The sequence below is a fragment of the Stegostoma tigrinum genome, chromosome 25 (genome assembly GCF_030684315.1).
Source record: "Stegostoma tigrinum isolate sSteTig4 chromosome 25, sSteTig4.hap1, whole genome shotgun sequence".
Lineage (NCBI taxonomy): Eukaryota > Metazoa > Chordata > Chondrichthyes > Orectolobiformes > Stegostomatidae > Stegostoma > Stegostoma tigrinum.
In genome coordinates, this window is record NC_081378.1 from 53,318,366 (window position 1) to 53,336,163 (window position 17,798).

The window sequence follows — 17,798 nt, forward strand, 5'->3', positions numbered from 1 at the left end:
ATCAGCGCTGGGTCCACTGCGTTTCATCATTTATATAAATGATTTGAATGTGCGCATGGGAGGTATGGTTAGTAAGTTTTCAGATAATAGCAAAATTGGAGGCATAGTGGATAGCCAAGAAGGTTACCTCAGAGTGCAGTGGGATCATGATGAGATGGGCCAATAGGCGAAGAAGTGGCAGAAGGAGTTTAATTTAGATAAATGTGAGGTGCTGCATTTTGGAAAGGTAAATCAGCGCAGGACTTATATACTTAATGGTAAGGTCCTAGGGACTGTTGCTGAACAAAAAACCCTCGTAGTGCAGATTCATAGTTCCTTGAAAGTAAAGTCGCAGGTAGATAGGATAGTTTTGTTTTGTTCTTTGAAGATGATGTTTGGTATGCTTGCTTTTATTGTTAAGTGCATTGAATGTCGGAGTGAGAAGCAAAAACACAAGTTGCTGGAAAAGCTCAGCAGGTCTGGCAGCGTCTGTGAAGAAAACATATCAGTTAATGTTTAGTCTTTATCATTGTTGTTTAGATAGTTATGGGCAGAAAAATTTTAAATGGATGCACATAAAATTAAATATGCAAATATCATTGCAATTTTATTGCAACTAGAATAAAGTCTGTTTTGAAGAGCTTCATTTGATGAATTATATTTGCAGCTGCCAGACATGCAGAGCTTTTAAATGTGATCCAATAACCACAACATGGATTTTTTTGGTGGGTTTTGATGATACAGGCAGTCACGAATAGTAAACTGAGTAATCTTTGATCCTGATTGGGTAGGATTGGGGAGTTGAAAATGGGAAATGAGGAAAAATCAAGAGGCGAAAGAGATTGAGGAATTTAGAACAATTACGACCACTAGAGGAAAGGTGATAGGACTTGAGGCCAGCAAGTACCTTGGACCTGATGGCCCGCATCCTAGGGTCTTTAAAGAAGTGGATGTAGAGGTAATGTATGCATTGCTTGCAATCTTCTAAATTTTTTTAGAGTTTGGAAAATACCCAGCAGGTTGAAATACCCAAAAATGTAAAACCTCTATCACAAAAAGGGGGGAGACAGAAAACAAGAAACTACGTGTCAATTAGCCTAACATCTGTCATTGAGGAAAATACAAAAATCCATTCTGAAACTGCTAGTTATTAGACAGAGTCAACATTGTTCTATGAAGGAAAAATTGTGCTCAACAAGTTTGAGAGAGTTTTCTGAGGAAGGGTGAAATATTACAACTGTAGGACCTTTATGGTGCAGAAGGGTGGTATTTGGTCCATTGAGTCCACACTGACATGTTCAAAATGGCAAACTATTATGTAATGGCACTGTTGTCTGCATTAGGACTTCGTCTATTCACAATCACCACTAATGACTTGGACTAATGGATCAAGTGTATTGAAGCCAAACTTGCTGACCTTAAGCAGGAAAGTTGTGAAGGGAATACAAAAAGCTGGCAAAGGAATGTAGATAGATTGAGTGCAAAAGCAAAAAAAAATAGCAAATGGAGTACAATATACGAAGATGTGGAGTTCTCCATTTAGTAGGAAGAAAATAAATGCAGAATTTAATGCAAATGGAATGATGTTCTGGTGCAGAGGAATCTGGTTATCCTTGTGTATGATTCTAAACGTTAGAGTGCAGGTACAGCAATTAATTAGGAATGTTAGTCATTATTATAAGATGATTGCAATATAAAAGTAGAGAAGTTTTGCTGTAACTGTACAAGGCATTGTTGAGATCACACCTTAAATACTGTTTAAGGTTTGGCTCTCCTTATCCAACGATGGACATAGTTGTATCGAATGTAGCTTAGAGAAGATTCACTGCATTATTTACTAGGATGAAGCGTTTGTCCATTGTGGAAAGATTGAACCTGTTGGAGTTTAGAAGAATGAGAGGTGAAATTATTGAAATGGTTAAGATTCTGAGAGGCTTTGACAGAGTAGGTGCTGAGAGGATGCTTCCTTATCAGGGAGATCTAGAACTTGGGTGTACAGTTTAAAAATTGGAGGTGTCCCATTTGATACGAAAAGGAATTTCTTCTATGGAAGCTTGGTAATCTTTGGAAATATCTCCCCCAAAGAGCAATGGAGTGAGGATCACAAGGCTTAGTGAAACAGATTTTTGATAGATGGGGTTAAGTTTTATGAGGAACAGGCAGGAAAGTGGAGTTCACACCTCAATCTGATCATCCATGATATTATTTGAGAGACAGAGCAGGTTTACCGGGTAAGTAGCCTTCTCATTCTGTTTCCTATGTTCTAAACAAAGAACAAAGAACTTGAATTAATGAATGCAAAATCATTAAGCAAACTGACTCCTAATTCTTCCAATCAAGGATTAACATTTTTTGTGTGTGAAATTGTGTATTAATGGCAAGGAAAGATATTTGTCCGTTTCAGTCAAGGATTCCTCTTGGCGAGGTACACAGTACTTGGGGCTATCGAAGTTCTTTGGCATGAACATGCGAATGCAATTCACATCAGGCTGTGAGATTCCAACAGTGTAAAGCTTATAAAGTATAGAATACTAGAGTTTTCCCTGCAAGATTATGCTATTTCATATATGTGGAGTTGCATTATGTTCACAAAATAAAGAAGACCAGATGCAGATGTGTTGTCAATTGTAACAATGTTTTGATCAGTTAGAACAAATGCATAGATGCTTACTGACGTTTTGATGTTACTGTTTCGGACACTCTAGTTGGATTTGCATTCTGCATCAGCACAATTAAAGGGTTGCAGATTATGGGTCCTGCAGACTTCACAGAGCTCCTGAGAATATTCTATTGTGCTATTTTACTAGGTGTAGACAGTTCCTAATGTGTTGGCTTTTTGTCTTTGCAGAATGAAATGAGCATAGCAACACAGCAGCTGTCCAAACAGCTTCTTGCATATGAGAAACAGGTGAGAACATTGAAGAGATTTTTATTTTACTATTTTGTCCATGCTTACTTTCTAAACCAACTTGAATTGTGCCAGATAATGAGGTAAATTAGTGTAACAGGAGAGAGATTCAGATTAAGAATCTAGGAATTAAAAATACTTATAAATTTGATGGATCAATGTATGAATGGAATAGTCATGGAATGGGATAGGTACACACAGCAGGGTAAGGTTTATAATTGGGGGAAGGTAATTATAACTCTGTTAGGCAAGAACTGGGTAACATAAATGGGGAACAGATGCTGTCAGGGAAGAGCACCGTAGAAATCTGGAGATTGTTTAAGGAATGCATAGTGTGTGTGTGCCTGCTATGTTTGACCCTTGCAGGCACGGAAGATGCGGTCAAGTGAGGGAGCCTTGGTTCTCAAGAGAAGTCGAAAGACTAGTTAAGAGGAAGAAGGATGCTGATATAAAGTTTAGGAAACAAGGATCGGAAAAGGCTCCAGAAGGATACAAGTTAGCCAGGAAGGAGCTGAAGAAAGGGCTTAGGAGGCATGAGAAAACCTTGGAAGAAAGGATTAAGGAAATCCCCAAGGCTTTTTACACGTTCGTGAGGAATAAGAAAATGACCAGAGAAAGGGTAGGGCCAGTCAAGGATTGTAAAGAGAATTTGTTCACAGAGCCTAAAGAGATAGGAGAGTTCCCTAATGAATACTTTTCTTCGGTGTTCACAACTGAGAGGGACCTAGTTGTAGGGGAGGACATTATGAAACAGGCTGGTAGGCTAGAGGAGGTCGATGTTAGTAAGGAAGATGTACAAGGAATTTTGAGGAAGTTGAATATAGATAAGTCCCCCGGCCTGATGAGATTTATCCAAGGATTCTATGGGATGCGAAGTAAGAGATCGCAGGGCCTTTGGTGATGATCTTTTAGTCCTCACTGTCCACCAGTATAAGTGCTGGAAGATTGGAGAGTGGCAAACATCATTCCCTTGTTCATAAAAGGGAATAGGGATAACCCCAGAAATTATAGGCCACTTAGTCTTACTTCAGTGGTTCGCAAATTATTGGAAAGGGCTCTGAGAAACAGGATTCATGATCAAAATAAAAATCAAAAGAACTGCGCATGGTGTAAATCAGGAACAAAAACAAAGTTGCTGGAAAAGCTCAGAGATAATGGGAACTGCAGTTGCTGGAGAATCCAGGATAACAAAGTGTGGGGCTGGATGAACACAGCAGGCCAAGCAGCGTCTTAGGAGCACAAAAGCTGACGTTTCGGGCCTGGACCTTTCATCAGAAAAGCCCAAAACGTCAGCTTTTGTGCTCCTAAAATGCTGCTTGGCCTGCTGTGCTCATCCAGCCCCACACTTAGTTGAAAGCTCAGCAGGTCTGGCAGCATCTGCGTAGGAGAAAACAGATAACGTTTTGGGTCCAGTGACCCTTCCTCAGAACTCAGTAATGTAAACACACAGGATCTTGCAGAATCTCATTTTCAGTCTTCAGAGTTTAAATCAAGCTGTTATGAACCAGGATGGAATGCTTCCTGTGGTGCATCTGTAAAAGTTGGCGCTAGTCCATGTGGACATGCCATATTTCCTAAGCCACTTGAGGAAGAAGAGACATTGTTGTGCATTCTTAACTTTGGCAGCCACGTGTAACAGGGCAGAAATGTACAGGTAAGGATAGAGATCATGCTGATGTAGACTGCTGATAAGACAATGTTTCCCATCTGCCAGGTCAATGAGAATACCAAGCGAGGAACAACCTCATATATCTCAGATAGCAAAGCGTGGGGCTGGATGAATACAGCAGGCCAAGCAGCATCTTAGAAGCATACAGGCTGGTGTTTCGGGCCTAGACCCTTCATCAGAAAAGGAGGATGGGGAGAGGATTCTGAACTAAATAGGGAAAGGGGGGAGGCGGACTGAAGATGGGTAGAGGAGAAGATAGGTGGAGAGGAGAGTATGGGTGGGGAGGTAGGGAGGGGATAGATCAATGGGGGGAAGACGGACAGGTCAGGTGAGTGGGATGAGGTTAGTAGGTAGGAAATGGAGGTGCGACTTGAGGTGGGAGGAGGGGATAGGTGAGAGGAAGAAAAGGTTAGGCAGGCGGGGACAAGCTGGGATGCTGTGGGAGGAGGGGAGATTTTGAAGCTGGTGAAATCCACATTGATACCATTAGGCTGCAGGGTTCCCAAGCGGAATATGAGTTGCTGTTCCTGCAACCTACAGGTGGCATTATTATGGCACTGCAGGAAGCCCAGGATTGACATGTCTAAGGAATCGGAGGGGGCGTTGAAATGATTCGCGACTGGGAGGTGCAGTTATTTATTGCGAACCGAGCGTAGGTGTTCTGCAAAGCAGTCCCCAAGCCTCTGCTTGGTTTCCCCAATGTAGAGGAAACCTCATTGGGTACAGCGGATGCAGTATACCACATTGGCGGATGTGCAGGTGAACATCTGCTTGTGTGGAAGGTCATCTTGGGGCCTGGGATGGGGCTGAGGGAGGAGATGTGGGGACAGGTGTAGCACTTCTTGCGGTGGCAGGAGAAAGTGCTGGGTGTGGTGGGGTTGGAGGGGAGTTTGGAGCGGACAAGGGAGTCGCGGAGAGACTGGTCTCTCCGGAAGGCTCCTAAGATGCTGCTTGGCCTGCTGTGTTCATCCAGCCCCACACTTTGTCTTGGATTCTCCAGCATATGCAGTTCTTATTATCTCTGAACCTCATATATCGCCGCCTGTTTATGCACTAAAATTAGTTCTAGAGACAAAAATATCTCCATTAGTGTGGAATAGCCAAATGGGCAAAATACTGGAAGACACATCTGGAACCGGGCTCAAGCTATTGATACTTTGGATGAAGGAGAAAAGGCAGAAATCTCAAAATTATCCAAATAGCTGTGTATCTAATTCTGAAATCTTTGTCACTTTTTAGAATTTCGCTTTGAGCAAAGGGGACGATGAAGTTATTTCTACTCTCCAACGTTTTGCCAGGGTTGTAAATGAGGTAATACATTGTAATTGATATAATCTGTCAAGTACAGTAGTGAAATAATAGACCTACCATCTCAAGTGAGGAGTTCAAATTGTGCCATTGTGAGGTGTGTAATTAAGGTAATGAAAGTCACCAAATTATGAGTAAGAATCCAACTGTTTATCAAGTGGTCAACAGGGTAAGGAACTTGCCACCGATATGTGGCCAGTATTTATCTTGAATCCTGTCCAGATTACATGGCTACCCACTAGAGTGGTCTAAGAAGTTATTAATATTTAGAATAACTAGAGATAGGGTAAGAATGGCATCATTGGGAGCTGATATAGAAGCAATTCAAGTTTGTGTATTTTGGGTAAACACAGAACATTGAACAGTACAGCGTAGGAATAGGCCCTCTGGCTTAGCATGTCTGTGCTGACCATGATGTCATTCTAAACTAATCCCATCTGCTTGCACATAGTCCATATCCCTGTATGCTCTGCCAGATGTCTGTTCAAATGCCTCTTAAACTTTGCTATTGTATCTGCTTCTATCACCTCCCCTGGTAGTGCCTTGCGGCACCTACCACTTTCTACATAAAAACGTGTCTCACACATCTCCTGTAAACTTGCCCTCTCTCACTTGAAAGCAATGATCTTTAGCATTTGACATTTCCACTCTGGGGAAAAGGATTCCTACTATTCACCGATCCATGCTGCTCGTAATTTCATGCACTTCTAGCAGGTGACCCTTCAGCTCCAACATGCTCTCAAAAAGTGACACATATTTCAGAACAAGTAACTTAGCTAGAAAGTTTACTTTTCTGTTGCTCATCCCTGTTAGGAATACACATTTATTTTATGTTATTTCATGTTGAGTTCATGCCTGCAATTTAATTGTTAATTTCACTGATTTGAGTTTCGCTTCTGGTTATTTTTGCATGTATATTGTAATTTTATGGCTTTTTGTGAGAATTTTGAGAGCATGTGAAACTGTAGCACTGAGCTTACTCATGAGAAGCTGAAGTTATAAGTGAAGTAACTTAATGCCATAATAAGTATTTATAGAGTTATACAGCATGGAAACAGACCCTTCATTCCAACTCGTCTGCCCTGACAAGGTATCCTAAACTGATCCTAGTCCCATTTTCCAGCATTTGGCCCATATCCCTCTAAACCCTTCTTGTTCATCCAGATGCTTTTTAAATGTTGTAATTGTATCCGCCTCCATCAACACCTCTGGCAGCTTGTTTCGTACATACACCATCCTCTGCATGACAAAGTTGCCCCTCAGGTTCCTTTCCAGTCGTTACCCTCCCACTTTAAACCTCTGCCCTCTAGTTTTGGATTCCCTTACCCTGGGAAAAAGACTTTGTCTATTCTCCGTATTCATGTCCCTCATGATTTTATAAACCTCTGAGGTCATTCCTCAGCCTCCAATGCTGCAGAGACAATAGCCCCAGCCTATTCAGCCTCTCCCTACAGCTCAAACCCTCCAATCCGGGCAACATCCTTGCAAATCTTTTCTGAATCCTTTCAAGCTTTACAACATCCTTCCTATACCAGGGAGACCAGAGTTGAACTCTCTATTCTAAAAGTGGCCTTGCCATTGTCCTGCACAGCCACAGCATGACCTCCCAAGTCCAGTACTCAATGCACTGATGAATGAGGGCAAGCATGCCGAATGCCGCCTTCACCACTGTCTACCTGTGATCCCATTTTCAAGGAACTATGAACCTGCAGTCCAAGAGTGCTTTATTTAGCAACACTCCCCAGGGCGCTACCATTAAGTATATAAGTCCTACCTTGGTTTGCCTTACCAAAACGCAATAACTTATGTTTATCTAAATTAAACTTCATCTGACCCTCCCTGGCCCATTGGACCATTTGATCAAGGTTGTACTCAGGTATCCTTCTTCATTGTCCATTGCGCCACCAGTTTTGGTGTCATCTGAAAATTTATTAAGCATTTAATTACAATTTGGAGGTGTGAGCAAAGCTAGTTCCTTTTATTGACATTTCAGAATAATTAAGAATGTGATAAATGCAATCATAAAAGAAACTGAAGGTATTAAAATGTCCCAACATGAGGGATATCATTTTGGATAAGTAATGGGATAGAGAATCTGAGGTGGCTTGACAGAGGTATATAAGTTTATGAAGAGTTCAATATAGTAGATTTATTTATTTTTCTTAATTCGAGGGTACTGTCTCTGGTAAGGCCAGCATTTATTGTTCATCCCTAATTATCTTTTGAAAGACCTTCTTGCTTGGATACAAGCCAGTGACTTGATGGGCCATTCCTGAGTACAATTGAGAGTCGGCTATGTTGTGATTAATCTAGAGTCACAAATAAGGATGACAAGCTTGCTTCCTGTTCATAGCAATTTAGTTATTTTGTGATCACCATTACCAATTTGCTAAAAAAAATTCAAAATTATTCAACTATTTTAATTAAATATGTTTAACTTACCCAGCTGTCATGGTAGGCTTTGAACTCATGTTTCTGAATCATTAGTCCAACTTGTGAGTAGCAAGTCTATTTTAGCCACCTTTCTATGGAACGTGAAGAGGCTTTTGGGGTGCAAAAGCCAAGCATGTAAATGTAGAATGACCATTGACTGATCAAACAGAGAGATTGGCTTACTATTTTTTGGTGAGCTGTTCACCTGGTGGTACGTGTGTGGAACTAGATGCCAGATAGAAAGGTTGAAGCAAACATCATTGATGTATTTAAGCGATGCCTTGTATGCATGAAGGAAGGTTAATAGAGAGATTTAGGGCAGTGTTGAAACGTAGAAAATTCATGGCTCAGAAGAAGGCCATTTGGTTTTGTTTGTGCCCATACTCATTCATAGCTCTGTGGTTTGCAGTGCCTCAATTACCTATCCATTTTTTTAAACTGTGATGGAGGCTTTCTGTCCTCCGAGTTCCAAATCCCTGGTGGATGAAAATAATTCTACTTGACTGTCTCCTTATCTTTCTACCAATTACTTCAAATTTCTGTTGCCTGATTATTTATCCTTCCATGAAGAGAAATAGATCCTTCCTACCCACTCCGTATGGATTCCAAATAATTTGCTAAATTTCCCTTCTGCCTCCTCTGTTGCAAAGAAATGAGGCCCAGTCAATTTAATCTTCCCTCCTAACTCACATATCCATTCCCAGTACATTGTTTGTCAATCGCTTCTGTGTTCTCTCCATTGTGATCGCATATAATGTGAAAAGATTTATGTACAGCTCTCTAATTGTGGCTTATCTAGTGTTTTATACAGTTCCAGCATAACTTTTTGCTCTCTTTTCCTTCTTAGCTAATGCATAGACTATATATCCTTTTAACCAGTTTATTTACCTATACAGTTATTTCTAGGTATCTGTGAATATACACACCAATATCCCTCTGTTACTGTACACTTCTCAATATTTCCTCATTTATTATGTATTAGAACCTCTACAATGTGGAAACAGGCCCTTTGGCCCAACAAGCCCACACCAAACCTCAGAGCATCCCATGCAGATCCCAACCCCCCTAATCTACACATCCCTGAACACTATGGGCAATTTAGCATCGCCGATCCACCTAGCCTGCACGTCATTGGACTGTGGGAGAAAACTGGAGCACTTGGAGGAAACCCATGCAGACACGGGGAGAAAGTGCAAACTCCACACAGACAGTCTCCTGTGGGGGGGTATCGATCCCGGTTCCCTGGTGCTGTGAGGCAGCCGTGCTAATCACTGAACCACCATTCTGCCCCTTTGCCTTGTTTCCCCTTCCCATTCCATCCTTCTTTGATATTCATTTACCACTTTCTTGACGTTGAACTCTTTCCATTGTTTTCTACATCAGTATCAACCAGAATACCAATTCTTGTGTCATCTACACAGCCTTAATCATACTTTCTGTGTTTAAGACTAGAATAGAATAGCCATTTATTGTTACTTATATTTATGAAAATGCAGTGAAATGTGTATAGGTTGCCACAATTCACTACTGTTTTAATTTCATGAATTATAAAAAGAAATAATTGAGATAAAGTTAGGGCAAAGTTCATCCTTTGTTGCCTCCAAGGCTCCTGGGTTTCTGGAGTGCCTATAGGACGCCACTGCTGATGTTGCCCCTTAAGCTGTCCAAGCAAGTCTAATTCATTAACATTAACCAAAAAATAACAAAGAATGTTTTACTGAGCGCTGTAGAGCTCTCAGTGGGCATGCTGTTCAGTCACACAAATGCTCTTTTCTCCAAAGAAGTCATACTGGAATTGAAACATTAACTCTGTGTTTCTCTCTTCACAGATGCTGCCAGACCTGCTGAATTTTTCAAACATTCTTTGTATTTGTTTCAGATTCCCAGCATCTGTACTGTATTTTGCTTTTATTAGCTTTTGTTTCCTGCCATCGAGTCAATTTTGGACCTAATTTGCCACTTGTCCTTGGCTTCTGTGGTCTCTTACTTCTCTGAATAGTCCATCGACAGAGTTAGAACATAGAACATTACAGCACAGTACAGGCCCTTTGGCCCTCAAATGTTGTGCCGACCTGTGAAACCAATCTGAGGCCCATCTAACCTCCACTATTCCATTATGATCCGTATGTTTATCCAATGACCATTTAAATGCCCTTAAAGTTGCAGGCAGGGCATTCCACGCCCTTAGTACTCTCTGAGGAAAGAATATACCTCTGACATCTGTCCTATATCTATCCCTCAATTTGAAGCTATGTCTCCTCATGCTAGCCATCACCATCCAAGGAAAAAGGCTCTCACTGTCCACCCTATCTAATCCTCTGATCATCTTGTATGTCTCTATTAAGTCAGCTCTTAACCTTCTTCTCTCTAACGAAAACAGCCTCAAGTCCCTCAGCGATAATGGGAACTGCAGATGCTGGAGAATCCAAGATAACAAAATGTGAAGCTGGATGAACACAGCAGGCCAAGCAGCAGCTCAGGAGCACAAAAGCTGACGTTTCGGGCCTAGAACTTGAGGTTGGGATGGAAGGTGTTGGTGAAGTGGATGAACTGTTCAAGCTCCTCTTGGGAGCAAGAGGCGGCGTCGTACAGTCATCAATGTACCGGAGGAAGAGGTGGGGTTTGGGGCCTGTGTAGGTGCGGAAGAGGGACTGTCCCACGTAACCTACAAAGAGGCAGTCATAGCTTGGTCCCATGTGGGTACCCATGGCCATCCCCTTTGTCTGTCGGAAGTGGGAGGAATTGAAAGAGAAGTTGTTGAGAGTGAGGACGAGTTCGGCTAGACGGATGAGGGTATCAGTGGAGGGGGACTGGACGGGCCTGCGGGATAGGAAGAAACGGAGGGCCTTAAGGCCAGCTTCATGAGGAATGCAGGTGTATTCCTCAAGTTCACCTGAGCCATCTCCAACACATCCCTCACCTTCCTGGACCACACTGTCTCCATCTCAGGCAACCAGCTAGAAACTGATGTCCACTTCAAGCCCACCGACTCCCACAGCTACCTAGAATACACCTCCTCCCACCCACTCCCCTGCAAAAATTCCATCCCCCATTCCCAATTCCTTCGCCTCCGCCGTGTCTGCTCCCAGGATGAGGCATTCCACTGCCGCACATCCCAGATGTCTGCGTTCTTCAGGGACCACAACTTTCCCCCCCCCCTGCAGTTGTCGAGAATGCCCTTGACCATGTCTCCCGCATTTCCCGCAACACATCCCTCACACCTCGCCCCCGCAATAACCGCCCTAAGAGAATCCCCCTCATCCTCACATACCACCCCACCAACCTCCGGATACAACGCATCATCCTCCGACACTTCCGCCATCTACAATCCGACCCCACCACCCAAGACATTTTTCCATCCTCACCCTTGCCTGCCTTCCGGAGTGACCACTCTCTCCGCGACTCCCTTGTCCGCTCCACACTCCCCTCCAACCCCACCACACCCGGCACCTTCCCCTGCAACCGCAGGAAGTGCCACACTTGCCCCCACACCTCCTCCCTCACCCCCATCCCAGGCCTCAAGATGACTTTCCACGTTAAGCAGATGTTCACCTGCACATCTGCCAATGTGGTATACTGTATCCACTGTATCCGGTGTGGCTCCCTCTACATCGGGGAAACCAAGCGGAGGCTTGGGGACCGCTTTGCAGAACACCTCCGCTTGGTTCGCAATAAACAACTGCACCTCCCAGTCGCGAACCATTTTAACTTCCCCTCCCATTCCTCAGACGACATGTCCATCCTGGGCCTCCTGCACTGCCACAATGATGCCACCTGAAGGTTGCAGGAACAGCACCTCATATTCTGCTTGGGAACCCTGCAGCCCAATGGTATCAATGTGGACTTCACAAGCTTCAAAATCTCTCCCCCTCCCCCACTGCATCCCAAAACCAGCCCAGCTCGTCCCCTCCCCCCACTGCATCACAAAACCAGTCCAGCTCGTCCCCGCCTCCCTAACCTGTTCTTTCTCTCACCTATTCCCTCCTCCCACCTCAAGCTGCACCTCCATTTCCCACCTACCAACCTCATCCCACCTCCTTGACCTGTCTGTCCTCCCCGGACTGACCTATCCCCTCCCCACCTATACTCTTCTCTTCACCTATCTTCTCCTCTATCCATCTTCAGTCCGCCTCCCCCTCTCTTCCCATTTATTTCTTAACCCTGTCCGCATCCCTGTCTCTGATGAAGGATCTAAGCCCGAAACGTCAGCTTTTGTGCTCCTGAGATGCTCCTTGGCCTACTGTGTTCATCCAGCTTCACACTTTGTTGTCAAGTCCCTCAGCCTTTCCTTAAAAGACCTTCCCTCCATACCAGGCAACATCCTGGTAAATCTTCTCCGCACCCTTTCCAATGCGTATCCATTTATCAAAAGTGTTACTAAAAATCCATGTAAGTCAAATCCAATCTGCACAACAATGCAGTTCTGTTGCTTCTTTTGGCAACTAGGATACATGTCATACAGACCTGGTGATTTGTCTTGTTTCAAAGATGCTCAACTGCTCCATTGTATTATGTTTGTCTCTGTTTCACACTGCTGCTCCGTAACCAGTGTCCGTATCATCCCTCTCTTGTGACAAATACAAAGTATCTATTAAGAAAAACACTCACGTTTTCTTGCTGTGCACAGAAGGCCCTGTTATTCCTCATATGCCTTACTCTTTCTTCAGTTATGCAGTTAGTGTATTTGTAAAACTTCTTTTTGGTTTTATTTGCCCATGTGCAGGTATGCAGCACAAAGAAACAACTTTGCTCAAGACTTCTTGCTCACAAGCTCCTATTAAATTCCATGTTGTCTGGACCAGTATAGTGGCAATTGGATACTGTTGGTTTATTTTAGTTGGACACAGACTTAGTGATAATTATGACAAAAAATGTCTCAGTTTTGGTATCCTGTCGTCTGGTAATTTATTTGACCTGTCTTAATGCTTCACGTTTATCTTCACTGTTGATGCTGTATGTAATATATCAAAAGGAGTTTAATTTTTGTCAAAAAACCTAGTAAATGTTATCCAGTAACCATCAGTAAAGTTATTATAATTTTAATGTACTTTATCTAGTAATGGTTCTTGCTTCAGGGGAGCAAATGTTCACATCAATTTGTGTGGCTTTATACTCGCAAATTAGCCCATATAAGATGAACTGACATGGTGGTAATCATGTGCATTTACTTGGTGCATAAAGAACATAAAAATTCTTTCTCATAAGTTTTCAATCAAATTAAACTCAAATGACTCAGCTGTGACAAAACCCAGCATGGAGTGAAGGGAGTATTTACTGAATCAGGGAATGACAATGCACAGGAATCCATTCTGTTTTTCGTAGCTATAATGACTTTGAAAGAACTCTTATCCCATAGCCCTACAAATGTTTTCCCTTACTGTATTTATCCAGTTGTCTTTTGACAGTTATTATAACATCTGCTTTCAACATTCTTTCTGTCAGTGCATTCTAGATCAGAACAGCAAACTGATGTGCAGAAAAATATTTCCTCCGGTCACTGTTGTCAATCACTTGCACTCTTGTGTTCTCTGGTCATAGACCACCTGACACTTGAAGTCGTTTCTCTGTATTTGCTTGATCAAAAGTTAGCTTTCTGAATTTATTGCTCACTGATACAGTCACAGTTTGCCCAGAGAATAAGAGCATAGCGTAAGGTCAAGGCAAGTAAGGCCAAAGAATCCTATCTCTTAGACATTCTGATTCAACTGTATTTTCATTGTTTTAATGTGTTTGGCTATACTGTGTACTTGATAGATTATTCTAAATGTTATTTTAGTTTTTGATAGTTTTTCTTTCCATTGCCTAGGCAATGTTAATTTTCTTTATTATAAATTTGTTTCCTTTGACCATTCTGCTAATGTTACCTTAAATGTTGTATTCGTTTACCTTGGATGTGGTATCCCATATTTTTTTTAGCTTGATAATATTTCATGTTCTTTACTTGTAAGTAATTTCTTGCATTTCCTTATGACAATTCCCTTTTGCAATGACACTTATAACTGTGCCAGATCATGGCCTAAGATGGTGTTTCTATAATGCATTCTTGAATGACTTCCAATTTGATATAAGAGAGAGTGGAATTTCTGGATTGCCCTGTATGTGGCCTGTAAGTCCTGTCCTGGGGTGCCTTTGTCCTCAGTTTCAGGGTTATTGTTTAGAAACCTCCAAGGAGTCTGCTGTTGCCATTTTGCTCTGTCCACTGTGCTGTGCGCTGTGTTCATCACCGCCAAGAGGAGTGGCACCTCACATAGAGATACTCCTTGCTGCTCAAAATGCCCACCCCTCTTTCTTCCTGCGCCTGCAGTCCACCCTCTCTACCAATGTCTCCCTGCATCATCTCAGTCCCCAACACCCACTCAGCCCAAAATCCTTCAAATCTCCCCCCACCACGCACATCCCCCATGTGCAATCATCCAGCTCCCCCTACACCTACACGCACCCAACAAACATACCCTACTGCATTTACACACCATGATACACATCCCACTCCACACAATCTCCTCCCCATCCTGCATCCCTACAGTTCTTTTCCCCATCTCCTCATGATCATCCGCACCTTCCTGTCCAGTTGACCCCACATTTCTTTCCCCATTCCAGGCCCCTACACCCTCAATAAAGTGATGATAAAGAGAGACGTTGAATTTATTCTAGATTTCCTTCTGTCAGTTTCTCTGCTGTCTGGTGTTGGAACCAGTCAGCACTTTAGGTGACGCTTATCTTCCAGTCTCCATTCATGTGTAGCCTATGGATTCTATATTTTCTCTTTTTCTCAATTCACCTGCAAAATTCAGGGCATAAGTGACTCAATTATGCTCAATTCCTCAATCCACTGATTTTTCAGAAATTCCTGGGTCCTTTGTGGAAGCTAAATGTAGAAGAGATGAAAATCGGAAGATTAGCAAACTTGTTTTGCAGATTGTGTGATTTCTATGTAATTTATGTAATTTTACTTACTCAATCGCAAGATAGGTTACTAATGAAATCACTTCTTTTTATAGCTAAATTCTCTTCATACAGAACTGGCTAAACAAGTTGCTGACACAATGATATTCCCAATGATACAGTTCAGGGAAAGGGATCTCACAGGTAATGTTGTCCAATGCTATTTATTGCACTGTTGGATTCACCTTGGGGAATGCATGATATTTAATACCTTGAAATTCTTGACTTGACCCATATTTGATACTGGAACAGGACTTGTAAAGAGCTTTATTCACCTGTTGAATTATTGTCGTTTCCATACCAGTTTATTTATTACTTGTGCAACTTATCATGCCATTCTAAAAAATGAACATTTAACATAATTCAGCCCTTTGTTGACTTCAGTCTCAATTAATACCTTCACTATTTGTATTCTTGGTATGACTGTTGCCTGTTGATCTGTTGCATATAATGCTGGTTTTCTGATTGGTTGTGCTATGTGAGGGTTCTGTAATAATAAAAATCTACTGGTTATGTTCTCTGGATGCAGAAGTACTTTGTTCCTTTGTTAACCTACTGATGAAATTGTATGAATGGACTGGGAAAGCTGTGTTTCCTGAGGATGCAATTTTGTTAGAAATGGTTAAATTTAACAACGTAATCGTAATTAAACTATAAGGATAGCTTTTTAAGCCAACCAATGAATATGCCACTTGGAAAGTTAGTTAATCTAGTTGTACAGTGTTTCTGATGAAGGCTTCAGGACAGTTATGAGAATCTTGCTGAAATGTGAAATCTCCAGTGATATTATTGCACAGATAATCAAATTAATTTTCAGCCCAAAATAATTACCAGCTCAAGTAATAAATTATATTTGTGAGTGAGCCAGTGGCTCAGTGTTGAGCACTGTTCCCTCACAGTGCCAGGGACCTGGGTTCGATTCCAGCCTTGAAAGAGTGCCTGTGTGGAGTTTATATGCTCTCCCCTTGTCCACGTGGGATTCCTCTGGGTGCTCTGGTTTCCTCTGGGTGCTCTGGTTTCCTCCCACAGTTCAGGGATGTGCACGTTTGGTGCATTGGCCATGCTAAATTGTCCATAGTGTCCAGAGCTGTGTAGGCTAGGTTCATTGACCGTGGAAAATGCAGGCTTACAAGAATAGGTTACCATGCTGGGGTCTAGGTGTGATGCTGTTTGGAAGAGTGATGCAGACTTGATGGGCTGAAAAGCCTCTTTCCATACTGTAGGGATCCTGTGTGAATTAAAAACATGTTTAGCCCCACAAATTAAGTGCCACTTCTTAAACAGAATGCCGTTAACTCTGCAGCAATTGTCAAAATCAAACCTTTGACTTTTATTTGCTAATTGAGTCAGGCACTTTGAAAAAAAATTGTGTAGTATATGTTGAATAGAAGCTGGTTAATTCAAATTACTGTAATTGAAAAATAGTTCTGTTCTTATAACATTGTTTAATTTGAATTCCTGCACAATTTGAATTTTGTTTCTGTGGGAAGAAAGAAATGTTTTGTATTATCAGGGATACTTTACATAGTTTACATTTTTCTGAAGAAGGGTCTAGACCCGAAATGTCAGCTTTCCTGCTCCTCTGATGCTGCTTGGTCTGCTGTGTTCATCCAGCTCTACACTTTGTTGTCTCAGATTCTCCAGCATTGGCAGTTCCTACTATCTCTAGTTTGCATAGTACCCTGTTTTATTCTGATAAGGTTTTAGATGTCGGTGTGTTTGCCGAGTCCGGATGTTTGATAGCAAACGTCTGGTCCCCTTACTAAGTGATGTTCTCAGTGTTGTGGAGCCTCCTGTGAAGTGCTGTTGTTTTGCACTGGTTTGAATTTATATGGTCTGGTTTTTGCTGCTTCCGGTAGATGCCAGTTCTGGTTTTGCATTGTGATGGTCGGTATATTGGGTCTAATTCAACGTGTTTGTCGATAGAGTCTGTGGATGAATGCCAAGCCTCCAAGAATTCCCTGGCTGTCCTCTGTTTGGCTTGTCTTACGATAGTAGTGTTGTTCCAGTTGAAAGTGTGGTTTTTCTTGTCTGTATGTCCTGAAACCAAGGGCATCTGGTCATGTCGTTTAGTTGCTAGGGGATCCATAAACGACACGATCAGATGTCACTACTATCAAAGGACAAGCCAAACACAAGACAGTCAGGGAATTCTTGGAGGCTTGGCATTCATCCACAGACTCCATCGACAAACACGTTGAATTAGACCTGATATACTGCCCATTACAATGCCCAACTGGAAGTGACAAAAACCAGACCACATAAATTCAACCCAGCTCAAGATAACAGCACTTCACAGGAAGCTCCACAGCACTGAGGATGTCATCTAGTAAGGGGGTGAAACGTCTGCTTTCAGACCTCCCAGCTCGATGAAAACACCAACATCTACAACCAGCACCCAAGCTACAAATCTTCACCCAAAACCTGAATCTGTTAAGGTTTGTTATGCACTTTGTGTAGTTTTAATTGTTTATTCTGTCAACCTGGTCAAACTGCTATATGTTACTGAATAAGAGTTTAGGTGTTGGGCAATTTGAAACAACCTGGTATAAAAGATAA

At 42.2% G+C, this 17,798-nt stretch overlaps 1 protein-coding gene across 2 annotated transcripts in view; it reads left to right on the top strand.

Annotated features, from left to right (window-relative positions):
- appl2 (adaptor protein, phosphotyrosine interaction, PH domain and leucine zipper containing 2) overlaps positions 1-17,798 on the top strand; it is a 113,117-nt gene that overhangs the window by 26,928 nt on the left and 68,391 nt on the right. For both annotated transcript variants that reach the window (XM_048554506.2, XM_048554507.2), the window contains exons 3-5: positions 2,828-2,887; positions 5,796-5,867; positions 15,296-15,383. In XM_048554506.2, coding sequence (XP_048410463.1) covers positions 2,828-2,887; positions 5,796-5,867; positions 15,296-15,383 — 220 coding nt within the window. The remainder of the gene's footprint in view (positions 1-2,827; positions 2,888-5,795; positions 5,868-15,295; positions 15,384-17,798) is intronic.